The sequence below is a fragment of the Eleutherodactylus coqui genome, chromosome 7 (genome assembly GCF_035609145.1).
Source record: "Eleutherodactylus coqui strain aEleCoq1 chromosome 7, aEleCoq1.hap1, whole genome shotgun sequence".
Taxonomy (NCBI): Eukaryota; Metazoa; Chordata; class Amphibia; order Anura; family Eleutherodactylidae; genus Eleutherodactylus; species Eleutherodactylus coqui.
Window position 1 is genome coordinate 144,408,284 of NC_089843.1, and position 13,854 is coordinate 144,422,137.

Below are 13,854 nucleotides of genomic sequence, written 5' to 3' on the forward strand. Positions count from 1 at the left end.
GATTATTAAAAAAAAAAGTGAAAACGTTTTAATGGTTAAATAGAAAAATGTTTGTAGGCGCTTGGGTGTATTCCCAAAGTGTTTTAGAAGCCTGTAAGATATGGTGGTGTGTGCTTAATTAAAAAAATAAATGTTGTCCTTCCCTGATCCTAGATTGCATCCAGTATTCTCTCCAATGCTTAGTTGCATGTAAAGGAAGGAGCTCAGGAGAAAGTTTGTTTTGGGTGTCTGAGCGAGGTGCGCCTTAACTTTTATTCTTTCATTAGGTGGTTTAGAAGGCTAGGGTAGTGGAGGTCAACTAAAAAGAACAATCTGCAAGTAAAACAAATTCATAAAAAATTAAAAACCAACCAAACTGAAGATAGGAAGTGCAGAGGTGGCCTCTTTATTGTCTTGCATTATGCTGGAATGTTGAAACAGGAACGACTTTTCCTTAGCAGGATTGGCTTTAAATATTTCTTGAGCTTGACTAATCTAAGAATAGATCCAAATAGAATGTTCGCACTTCAGTAACTCATTGCCAGAGAAAACTAGATCTATAGATTGCATTGCTATAGACAAATGTATTGCTTAGTGTCTTCCTAAGCTTAAGGATGTTTTTTTCTTTTTAATTACAGGTTTTCGGAAGATAAGTCTCGACGATCTCCGAAAGGCCTACATAGTTAAAGATGTCCAGCAATACATTCTGCATCGTTTAGACCAGGAAGAAGCTTTAAGGCAACACTTAACTAAGGAAACTGCAGAAATGTTAAATCAACTACACATAAAAAGCAGCGGGTGCTTTCTTTACCTGGAACGTGTATTAGATGGCGTCGTAGAGAATTTCATTATGCTTCGTGAAATTCGCGACATCCCTGGAACTTTAAACGGCTTATACCTCTGGCTCTGTCAGCGGCTATTTGTAAGGAAACAGTTTGCCAAGGTCCAACCTATTTTAAATGTGATTCTGGCCGCTTGTAGGCCTTTAACGACCACTGAACTATTCCATGCAGTTTGGACCAAAAACATGTCGTTGACCATGGAAGATTTTCAACGGAAATTGGACGTTCTATCTAAAGTCCTCGTAGATGGGTTTGGAAGCACTAAAATCCTCTTCCATTATAGTTTTGCAGAGTGGTTGCTTGATGTAAAGCACTGCACTCAGAAATATTTATGTAATGCAGCCGAGGGGCATCGGATGCTGGCGATGAGTTACACATGTCGTGCGAAAGAACTTGCACCGGTAGAGGTTCAAGAGTTTGGATTACATCTCATACATTCAAATTTGCAATTAACCAACTCAGAATTGGCATTATGGATGATCTGGAATGGAACTTGCGTTAAAGACTCTTTGTCTACTGTAATACCAAAGGAACAAGAGGTGCTACAGTTGTTGGTCAAGGCCGGTGCACATGTTGACAGTGAAGATGACCGAACTTGCTGCATTGTAAGACAGGCCTTGGAAAGAGAAGATTCTATACGCACTCTCCTAGACAACGGAGCATCTGTTAATCAATGTGATTCAAACGGAAGAACTTTATTGGCCAATGCTGCTTATAGTGGTAATCTTGATGTTGTCAACTTGCTTGTTTCAAGAGGATCTGATCTTGAAATAGAAGATGCCAATGGGCAAACGGCACTTACTTTAGCTGCTCGCCAAGGACATGTAAAAGTTGTAAATTGTTTAATTGGATGTGGTGCAAATATAAACCATTGTGATCATGATGGATGGACGGCTCTAAGATCTGCTGCCTGGGGTGGGCACACTGAAGTGGTTTCTGCACTTTTATATGCTGGAGCAAAAGTTGATTGTGCCGATGCAGATAGTCGAACAGCTTTAAGGGCAGCATCCTGGGGTGGGCATGAAGATATTGTACTGAATTTGCTACAGCATGGAGCAGAGGTTAATAAAGCGGACAATGAAGGCAGAACTGCTTTGATTGCTGCAGCATACATGGGTCACAGAGAAATTGTAGAGCATCTCTTAAACCACGGTGCAGAAGTTGACCATGAAGATGTGGATGGCCGAACTGCTTTATCAGTAGCTGCGCTATGTGTTCCTGCGAGCAAGGGTCACGCTTCGGTAGTGAGCCTCCTAATTGAACGGGGATCAGAGGTGGATCATTGCGATAAAGATCTAATGACTCCATTACTTGTTGCTGCTTACGAAGGACATGTAGATGTTGTTGACTTACTCTTAGAAGGTGGGGCAGATGTTGATCATACTGATAAAAATGGCCGTACTCCTCTTCTTGCAGCAGCCTCTATGGGACATGCATCTGTAGTTAACACACTCTTATTTTGGGGGGCTGCAGTAGATAGCATTGATAGTGAAGGCAGAACCGTTCTTAGCATATCTTCTGCCCAAGGAAATGTTGAAGTTGTGAGGACACTCCTGGATAGAGGCCTAGATGAAAACCATAGGGATGGGGGTGGATGGACTCCCTTACATATGGCTGCCTTTGAGGGTCATAGATTAATATGTGAAGCATTAATTGAACAAGGTGCTCGAACAAATGAAATTGATAACGATGGTCGAATTCCCCTAGTACTGGCTGCACAAGAAGGCCATTACGACTGCGTGCAGATTCTACTGGAAAATAAAGCTCCAGTTGATCAAAAGGGATATGATGGCCAAAATGCTTTGCGTGTTGCCTCACTAGAAGGACATAGAGATATAGCCGAGTTACTACTTGGTCATGGTGCCGACATAAATGCCAAAGATGCTGACGGAAGGCCAACACTTTATATATTAGCACTGGAAAATCAATTAACGATGGCTGAATTTTTTTCGGAGAATGGCGCAAATATAGAAGCTAGTGATGCAGAAGGAAGGACGGCTTTACATGTTTCCTGCTGGCAGGGACATTCAGAGATGGTTCAGTCTCTCATATCCTACAGAGCTGATGTCAACGCTTCAGACAATGAAAAACGTTCGGCCTTACAATCTGCTGCTTGGCAAGGTCATGTAAAAGTAGTTCAGCTTTTAATTGAGAATGGTGCTCTTGTTGACCATGCATGTAACCAAGGAGCCACTGCACTTTGTATTGCAGCCCAAGAAGGACATACTGATGTTGTACAGGTTTTATTAGAACATGGTGCTGACCCTAACCACGCCGATCAATTTGGAAGAACTGCTATGCGTGTTGCAGCTAAAAACGGACATTCACAAATAATTAAACTGCTTGAAAAGTATGGCGCCTCAACTCTCAATGGATGCAACCCTTCCCCTGTTCATACAATGGAGCAGAAAGCCTTAAATCCTTCATCTTCTTCAAAAGTGCAGTCTTTAACGATTAAATCCAATAGTTCCTCCAGCACTGGAGGTGGCGATGTACATCCTACTATGCGTGGCTTATGCAACGGTCCATCTCATGCTTTTAGTTCTCCTTCAGAATCTCCAGATTCTACTGTGGACAGACACAAGTCATCGCTATCAAATAATTCCCTAAAAAGTTCTAAGAACTCTTCTCTTCGAACAACGTCTTCTACAGCCACTGCTCAGACTGTGCCTATTGATAGTTTTCATTGCCTTTCTTTTACAGAGCAGATTCAACAACATTCTCTTCCACGTAGTAGAAGTAGACAGTCGATAGTGTCCCCTTCTTCAACAACTCACTCTTTAGGACAGAACAATTCTCCCACAAGCGAATTTGAATGGAGCCAAGTCAAGCCTAGTCTAAAGTCAACAAAACCAAGTAAAGGGGGCAAAGCAGAAACCTCCAATAAATCTAGTTCTGTATCAAAGAAAAGCAAGCAGAGCAGCTGTTCCCAGTCCAAGGTATTGGAATATGAAATGACTCAGTTTGACAAAAGAGTGCATGTTCCAAGTTCTGTAACTGGTATGAATGTACCACTAAAGCAAATCCCCGAAGATGCATCGAAAATTCAGATTACCTCAGTGCAGCAGGAGGTTGGCCGTTCTCAACAGCAGTTTCTTATTCAGCAGCAAAGTGCGGAACAAAAGAAAAGAAATGGAATCATGACCAACCCCAATTATCACCTTCAAGGGAACCAGGTTTTCCTTGGTCGAGTTTCTGTGCCACGTTCAGTACAAGGTCGAGGACATCAGGAAGTTTTGGATGGCTATCCTTCAACAGAAACAGAGTTGGGCCTTAAACAGTCTCTGAAGCTTCAGATTGATGGAACAGATCCTAGCTTTAATTACAAAAAGGAAACTCCACTATAAATGGTAAGTTTGGTGGGGTGTTTTGTACTTTTTGAAAAAAATATGAGATAGATAGGACCTTATTAACACTAATGCCCACAGCAGATCTCTGTAGATGTTGCCTACTGCGGTATATTCACATGCGCCAGTAATATTGCTGCTTAGAGCAAAGTTATCAACACTGGCAAAATGTTTTTGTATATCTGCCATATTTGTTAATGACGTAAATGTACCCTCACTTCATTAGTGCGTTTTTATAGAATCTGGTCTACGTTGTTTTTATAGTTTTCATAAAGGAGATTTTGTTTGTTTTGTTTTTCTTTTCTTTGAAACTAGTCTTAAAGAGATTGTGTCGGAATTCTATAAAAAATGGCTGATGGTGCAGCCCATTGAAACCCATCCTAGGGCAGGAGAATTCATGTGAATTCTGAAGGACGAATGGCCGGGAATAGACTGTGCCTCTTACCATAGCCCCCGTTAGCCTTCGGGCAGGGCATGGATTTTCTCCTCCTATGACTGGTTCACAGGCTACATTGGCAGCAGCCATTTTATTCTATCTTGCTAGTATTATCCAGTACGTTTTACTGTCCAAGAAATGGCTAGTAAATTTAAAGAGGGTTTCAGGACTTAAGCATAACTGGCATAGTCTTAGACTAGACCATGAATTTTTGATAGGGAGGGTTCTACCCTCTGGACTCCTGACAGTCAGTAGAATGAAGGACACCAGACTTTTGCAGTTAATGGGACTGAAGGCGGGAACTCTTTGCTCTCCTTCATTCTATGAGCCTCGTGTGGCGCATTTCTCGCCTACGACCTGAAGGTTGCAAGTTCAATTTCCGCATGATTCAGGTAGCCAGCTCAAGGTTGACTCAGCCTTCCATCCTTCCGAGGTCGGTAAAATGAGAACCCAGCTTCGTGGGGGGTAATAATTACCTGAAAGCGCTGCGGAATGAGTTGGCACTATACAAATAAGATTTATTTATTCTGCTAATCCATTGGATCCAGGGATCATAGCTAGATGATCTGATATTGGTGACCTATCGTAAGGGGAGGGGCACTCTTTAAAGGGATAGGTCATCAGTGGTTGATGGGCTGGAGTCTGCCATTTGGGACCCTAATGGATAAGCTGTTCTGACCCAGCAAAGCCAACGGGGTGAGAAACGGAAGCAGATAGAGCTCCAACCGCTGTGTAGTTGTCGGCACTGGTAACTTTAGGTGCCACAAGCATTAAAATCAATGAGAGCTGAACCTGCAATTGCTGCACCAGCCTTTACACGGGCTTAAGTGATCGGCTTCCGCTCTTTACCCTGTGTTTTTTTTTTCCAGTGACAATGAGCGCTAGCACAGCTGATCGCTCAGGATTCTGAGGAGTGGACCCCAGACCATCAACCATTGATGACCTATCCTGAGGATAAGACCTCAGTAGAGATGAGCGAGTATACTCGCTAGGGGCAGTTGCTCGATCGAGCATTGCCCTTAGCGAGTACCTGCCCGCTCGGGAGCAAAGATTCGGCTGCCGGCGGGGAGAGCGGGGAGGAACGGAGGGGAGATTTCTCTCTCCCCCCTGCGGACTGCCGCAACTCACCTGTCACCCACGCCGGCAGCCGAACCTTTTCTCCCGAGCGGGGAGATACTTGCTAAGGACAATGCTCGATCGAGTAATTGTCCTTAGCAAGTATGCTCACTCATCTCTAGTCCTCAGTAGTATTTTCCTGGAAAACCCATTTTAAACAAGTGTGCCTTGCTTCAGTGCAGTGGACAAGGAGCCTTATTTGGCTGAAAAATACTGTTGGCACTCTCAAAATACTTTTATAAGCTTTTCTGTAGCACAAAAGTTGTATTCACTGGTTTCCCTAAAAGGATGGCGATAGTGTGGCTTTCTCTGGTAAGACCATGTTGCTAGACGACTGTCCCAGCTCATTAGTGCATTACATGGCAAGATCTGCATTGACGTATTGTTTCTGAAAGGCTCCCTAATAGGTAGAATTGTAAACTTTTTTCCTCCCATTTTGCTTTTCTTCCCTTGTTGAATATTTTTTGGGTAATTTTGCTTTTTATGAATTTCACTTTTTTTTTTTTTTTTTTTTTTTTTAAATGGCTCTTAAATTACTACATCCTTGTTAGGCTGGGTTGACACAGTTTTTCCCCCCTACGTTTAGCGTGTGCGCTGGGGAAGCTGCCAGTGTACACACTGTGTTCATAAAAGTCTGTTATCAGACAGAGCCCAAAAGCGTGTCCTTTGGCCTCCATCTGTCCGGTATACCTTGGTAGCCTACACTATTCTATTATATCTTCTAAAGTCTTATTCAAGAAATTAGTCTCTAAGCGGACACCGTGTTGGTTCTTGGGTCATGAATGCCTATGGTGATCATCACAGTCATCCATTTAATGTACACATAAGTAATAGAAAAGCTAATGATGTATTTATTAAACACAGGCGAAAATGAAGTGTGAACCCAGCCTTAGGTTATGTTCATATGGCGGAATCCAGTGCAGATTCTGCCTAAAACTGTGGCTGAGATCTGCCTGACTTCTTGCTGTGGATCCGCATGCAGATTTAGCTGTGTGTAAGGGCAGAGTTTTCTGATGCAGATCAAGGTTGAGAAGTGACATTCAGACTTGGGTCAGAGATTCTTCTTTGCCCATTCACAGAGCTTAATCTGCTTGTGGATCTCCAGCAGAAATGAGGCGTTTCGCACAGGGTTGCAAGGAGTTTTTGATTCAAAAAGTTCTTGCATCACTTCTATGAAATTACAATCCTCAGAAACTTGTCTCACGCACGCCAGAGGACCATAAGTGTTTCCCATTGTTTAAATTGGGAAACGTCACATCATACTTCTATAAACGTCAGCACAAGCAATGTCTTCTTAAAGGTCCCATTCGAAAACAATGGGGAGACGTTTCAAGAGAACGTCAAAAGAAAAAGTTCCGTTGGTTAATCTAATGTACTGCAAATGTACAAAATATTCCTAATTAGTATGCTATTGATTTTGAAGAGTTAGCCTATCGATCGTCACGTTGACTTTTACAGTGATTCTAAAGAGGTAACCAGAGGGCAGTTTGTCTGAGGTCTCTTATGCAGTAGAACTATAATCTAGTCCATAAAGAATTCATACAGTATATTCTCATAGATCTGAGATCAGATCAAAAGGTTCTAAACCAGGGTACATTCGTCAGATAGCTGATTTTCCTCCCATCTCTCCCATAAACCGGCTTTCTCCCGTAAGCCCCTGGGAGTAGCGTATGTCCACAGGGAATGAAAAATTGGGCACATTAAAATATGTGCCCAATCCTTATTTTTCTTGGCTACCTGTTGGTCTATATACCCATACATATTAAAGTGTTATGCAATTCTACAAAAGTTATTGGATGACTCAACATTTTCTGTAAAGTATGGCCAGACTAATTCTTTGTCACAGATACAAAGACAGAGAGTTTAACTTTCCCTTAATGGAATCCTGTCAGCAGGTATAAGCACCACAAACTAAGTTACGGCGCTCACACAGCACTAAACACTGGAGTTCAGGGAGGTATTTCTTATACTTAAGGCCCTTTATCGCTCTTTTCAGTGATAATCGTGTGTAACTGCACTGACATTGTGCAGTTTTCGTTAAGCAGTCACTGATCATTCTCTTTCAGCATGCTGAAGACAACGATGAGTCTTATCAGGGATTCACAGTGGGATACAGCTGATACTATTGTTTCAGCTGTATCCCGCACCCTGAACACAGGCTGGGTATGAAGAACACAGCTGTCCAGCTGTGTTCTTCATACTCCGCTCGGAGCGCTCGGCTGTATAACAGCCAGGCGCTCCGAGCAGAGAACAGCTGGATGCAGAAGACAATCAGCCCCGCCTGTCTTTTGCATCCCCCCGTTCGGAGCGCAAGGTGATCGCTCAACGTTTGAGCAATCCCCTTGCGCTGAATGCACACAACGATTATCGCTTAAGTCACTCAAAAGACCTGGGCCTTTACCTGGGAACCCAATCCAGTGCTGTCTGCCCCTGAAGTCGCTGTGGACCGTGCAGTCAGTTTACTGGTTTCACGCTATGCATGCATACTCCCGTAGCAGTCAATGGGAGTGCGCGCACACAGTAGTCTGGCTGCACGGTCCACTCTGACTTTTTGGGTTGACTGCCCTGGATTGGGTTCCCGGGTAAGTATAAACGTTCGGCCTTGCAATCTGCTGCTTGGCAAGGTCATGTAAAAGTTGTTCAGCTTTTAATTGAGAATGGTGCTCTTGTTGACCATGCATGTAACCAAGGAGCCACTGCACTTTGTATTGCAGCCCAAGAAGGACATACTGATGTTGTACAGGTTTTATTAGAACATGGTGCTGACCCTAACCACGCCGATCAATTTCGAAGAACTGCTATGCGAGTTGCAGCTAAAAACGGACATTCACAAATAATTAAACTGCTTGAAAAATATGGAGCCTCAACTCTCAATGGATGCAACCCTTCCCCTGTTCATACAATGGAGCAGAAAGCCTTAAATCCTTCATCTTCTTCAAAAGTGCAGTCTTTAACGATTAAATCAAATAGTTCCACGCTGACTTTTTGGGTTGACAGCCCTGGATTGGGTTCCCGGGTAAGTATAAAAGCCCATTTACAGGGAGCGACAATCGCTCAAATGACAGTTTGAGTGACAGCTTTGAGCGATCATTTTGCATAAACTATTAAGTAGCTACTCAGCTACTTTAGAACAATTAGGTGTGCAAATGAAGCCTTCACTGAAAGCAGTTAATAGCCCAAGGGCTCTTATCTGCTTTCAGTTCTTTTGTTCTCCAGCGAGAAACAATGCTATCAGCACTCCCTGTGGAGAACTGCTAATAAGGCTAAGCGACGATTTTTAGGTTGGACTGAATTAAACGATCACCTAGCAGTACATGAAAAGTGCAGGATTACCATGCATTTAGACGCAACGATTATCGCTCAAACAATCACTTTTTAGCTTTTTTTTTTTTTTTTTTTTTTGAGCGATCATCGCCCCTTGCAAATGGACCCTTTAAAAAAAATACCTCCCTGGACTCCATAGAACCTGACGTATGAGCACCATAACTTAGTTGGTGGTGCTTATACCTGCTGATGGGTTTCCTTTTAAGGGGACGACATACAGTAGTACATTGTTTTAATTCTGCTTTCAACCCAAGACTTGCTGCTTGCCAGAATGGTTGTAATTGTAGCAAATTCAATCTAGCTTTCCTTGTACATTTTATGGGCAGTATCAAGTTGACACTTTCTGCTACTATTATTTTTAGTGCCCGTTCAGTACTACAGCTGCTTAGGTCAAGAATTGCCTAGGATTGATTTAAGGTTAGGAATTGAGTCTTGTGAAGAACTGGATTGTCCTAATGAAATAATGCTTCTTGCGCTCAGTATAAGCTAAAATATGATAGTGTTGTGGCTTTAAAAAAAATGCTAGTTGTGCAAAAAACAGAATGCAAAAACCACATGTTTAGGCTGGGGCTCCACGGCATCTAAAATGCTCCGTGTTTCCCTAAGGAAGGAAAATGTAAATCACACGACAACTGCAAAGATTGTCAACGTGGTTGGAATTCTCCACATTACAAGTTGCTGTTTCACTGGCTGGGAAATATCATGGTTACATGCAATGTGTTACAATGTTGCAACACACTGGTGACCAATGTTACATCGCACTGTAGCCTAAAATCTAAGCCTTTCATCTTCCCATTCTTGGCAGTCATCAGCCAGTTTCTATATAAAGGTATAAATCGGCTTCCTAATTCTATATTTATCTTTTACAGGTTGAAAAAAGCACAAGACTCCCCAATCTATAGAGACCAGAAGACACCACCAACTACAAAGCTATAGCGTTTGGCTCTCGTAACATCTGAAGTGAAACTGACTTGAAAATTGCTTTAATGTGTCTACCTGTAGGCAAGATAATTGTAAAAAAAATGTTAGATGTTTTGTGCACAGAAATGCACTTTGGAACTGCACCTCGAACCCTTTTTCCCATTAAAAAAAAACAATTGCAACTCTTCGCTTCTCAGATGGAAGTGAAACCTAATAAATATGCATGTCCTGCCATGAACTGAATGACCTCCCCACAATCGTCTCGTTTCTCCTCTGTTTAGCAAGAAGATCTGCAACTGAAAGAAGTCGAGTCCTGACAGCATCTGAAAATAGAACTTGTGCAAAGCAGGCGAGAGCTGTAAATGGGGGGAAAAAGCCTATTTTTATTTTTTTTGCAGTATTTACCTACAGTATGTTATTAACAATCTGCGTCTTGCCTAGACATGCCCGCACAGTCAGACCAAGCAGTGCCCATTCTCCCCCCTCCTTTTGCAGTGGAGTTGAATGTATTAAAGCTCAACTTTCCTTCGATCCATATTTATCCACCACTGACAATTTCAGTGTTATGTATTTTTCTGGTGTTTTAATGTTCTTGATGCTTATTTAAAGAAACTTTGTAACCAGTTATGTTGTCTTTGTCCAGTTTAGAGGAAAGCGTACATATTTACCTGTTTGTGTCAACAGTGGACAGATACACCCGTACGAGCTACATTGACTCTAGTTCTCTACATAGTAACGTCGACGCCTATTTATTTTCCACGCAGCGCTCGAGGGTAATAGAAAAGTGATGCCTCCTGCTGAGGGATTGCAACGTGTTATCAAAGTTTTGAAATCTTCTTGTCCCTGTGGGACATATATATTCTTATTAATGAAAACAAGTTCTTAAATGGTCGCCTTAAGAATGCTAATGGCTAATTAGTCATACAAAAGGGAGGACAGTGGGTATCCCTATACTGCTCAGTCACCGCTCTGGTAAGTATTTTTTTTCTAAGTTCTCAAAAAGTTGCCAACTTCTACTGACCCTTCATTATGCTATTTATTTTCTATAAATGCCCATGTTACCAGCAAACAGCTAATTATGTGGTTATAGATTTTATTTTTTTTCCTTCCTTTAATACTGCACAATTTGCCACCAACTTGTGCGCTGGACCAGTAAAAATGACAGTTAGGGACATCACGGCTATATTAATGATCCTAGTCTAAGAGTCTATTCTTGTAGTTCTTTACACAACATAGGTATCCTCAATCTGCTGTTTTTGCTGGAGCTGCCATTTAATCATTCTCTTTAAACCAAATCCTTGAGATGATACAATTGGAGAGAAAAGTCTTAATCCCATTGGTCATGGTTGCCCCCTGCACCAAGAACTTGTTTTTGATTGGTAAAACCACTAGTAGTAGTTTTTTTTGTTTGTTTGTTTTTTGGAATCCATGAAAATCTATCAGCTGGAGAAGTGAATGGAGTCACTGCTCTGATACATTTAATCAATCCATTGTTTCTTTTCAGCCAATGTGCTTTATTATTGGTGGTTTTGCTTTCTAAACTCAGCAGTATTTCATTTGTTTGTATAATGTTACTTTTACAAATCATTACTCTACTATGCAAATGTATTTTTGCTCCATCCTTTATGGGAAAAAAAGTTCATTTTTACATTTTTTTTTTCTGTTTTTAAATGTAAATATCCAATGTAAATTGAATTAAACATTGTAAATTTCTTTTTATTTTATTCCTTGTATGATATACAGCAAAGACTCCTATGTATATGAAAGTGCATAATAAATATATTTGCTTTTCATCAAATATCTCTCTACTTATTTAATAGTTCATTTAACCCTTTTGAATCCACTGTCTGACATCTAAAGACATTCTGATTGAAGGCTGTACAGCTCTGATGTCGTAAGATGTCCGGCAGGGTATTCTTTTTGTAGATTACTGGCCGCTCTGTTGTCGGGGGCCTTTCCAGCATGCCCCCATACCACAGTGCTGGCTCTAGCCAGCAGATGGCATAGTTGTATAATGGCAGAAAGAGAAAGCCCCCTAGTAAATCCTGAATCCAAAATTGGATTGCAAAAGGTTAAGGGAGTTCGAGATTTACATATCAACTGTTATATAAACTACATAAAAAGTTTTCAATCGGATAAACAGTAGCGTGCAAAAGTTTTAGGCAGGTGTGCGGAAAATGCTGTGAAGTCAATTTTTTTTCAAAAATGTATTCTGCAGCAGGACAACAACCACAAACATACCGCCAATGTCATTAACGACTGGCTTCAGGGTAAAGAACAACAAGGACAAGTGATGATCTTGTCCCCACAAAGCCCTGATCTCAACTTCAAGTCTGAGATTACATGAAGAGACAGAAGGATTTGAGCTAGTCTACATCCTTATCTCTGGCTAGTTCTGCAAGATGTTTGGCACAACCGTTCTGCTGATTTCCTTCAAAAACTTTGTGCAAGTGTACCCAGAAGAATTGATGCTAAGGGTGGTCAAACCAAAATTAATTTGATTTAAATTTATAATTTTTTTTTTGAGAATTTTGCATTTTAGTTGACAGCAAAACTAGTAACACTTCTATTTTTTTTTAAAGCATTCTTACTTTTCACCCTACTTTTTCCACACCTGCCTAAAACACTTTCACAGCATGCAGTATTTAGGAGTTGTCTAGATATTGCTGTTACATACTTGTTATCCTGCTACCTCGGGATTCTTTGATTTCCTCTCAGAATATCCAGCTAATGTGCCCAATGCTGTTGAGAAGAAGCCCCCTTTGACTGCGTTGGTTCTTATTGACTGGCTTCTAATGGCAAGAGTCGCGCTGTAGATTGGGCTGAGCTACTCCGAATGTGTGACCATCACAGTGAACATTTGAGAGGAAATGCAAAGGGAAAAAAATAGGGCACCACAAGAATCCTATAATAGTAATATCCAGACACAGGAACATTTTAAACTATTCTAATTGAAAATTAGTTACATCTTGCATATTCTCAGTAAATTACATGTATTCATGAGACTATCCCTTTTAAAGCTTGACTTTTTTTTTTCCCTTATGCCAATATGTAACATGAGTATTGTTGCGAGTGCACACAATTAAAGGGGTTGTTTGGCTTAATAAGCTCATTTTCAAATACCTTACATTAATTGAGAGGTCCTCAATTTGAGACCCCGTCTAGCTAAAAACGGCTAGAAAAGAGTACCTTTTACTTTGGAGGGCTTATTGTTTAGGGAACAAGGATTGTTCAAATGGAGTAGTATTCCCCTTCTCTCAGCAGGAACTCTCAGCACTAATCACCAGTGCTTATCAACAGCTGAATTACATCTAGCTAATTGGCTGTTCGTTAGCAAAGCCTTGTATCTGAAGCGAAGAGCACTCTGATTCTCTTCTTACTGCAATAAGCAAATAATGCTCTTGTAAAACATTTCTTTTGAAGTTGTGACTTATTTCTAAGAGCTCTGTACTCGAGTCATCGATCTAATGGATTTACAGCAAAATTAACATAGATTTATCAAAGCTGACACAAAACGTGGAGTACAGGTTAGCAAAATGAGGCTTCTGGAATGTGTTCTGCTGTTCCAGATGAGATGAAATTCAGACAATGGCCACTTCAGACAATATGCTCACCATTTATGAGGAAAACAAATTGTAAAGTCTCTGATAGGTGCTGTAGCTATGCAAATCACACTACAAATTGTTTAATAAGTTGCCCTTGGTTTTCAATAACATTCTCCATTTCACCGAACCATGTTTTCCATCGTTGAATGCAGCGAGTCAGCTTTAATCGCTACAATATGTCAACGAATGCTGTCCTGCAGGTCTGTCACAGTAGACATGGTCTGCTACAGTGCCACCTATTGGTGACTTTTATACTACTTTATTTTTCATAAATTGCAAACCCA

The 13,854-nt window shown here is 41.1% G+C and overlaps 1 protein-coding gene across 3 annotated transcripts in view; it reads left to right on the forward strand.

Moving 5' to 3' along the window:
* The window catches only part of ANKRD50 (ankyrin repeat domain containing 50), a 57,619-nt gene extending 45,862 nt beyond the window's left edge, over positions 1-11,757 (forward strand). For all 3 annotated transcript variants that reach the window (XM_066573774.1, XM_066573775.1, XM_066573776.1), the window contains 2 exons: positions 618-4,171; positions 9,914-11,757. In XM_066573774.1, the coding sequence (XP_066429871.1) occupies positions 618-4,168 (3,551 nt within the window). In that variant the 3' untranslated portion in view covers positions 4,169-4,171; positions 9,914-11,757. The remainder of the gene's footprint in view (positions 1-617; positions 4,172-9,913) is intronic.
* Positions 11,758-13,854: the final 2,097 nt, after the last annotated feature.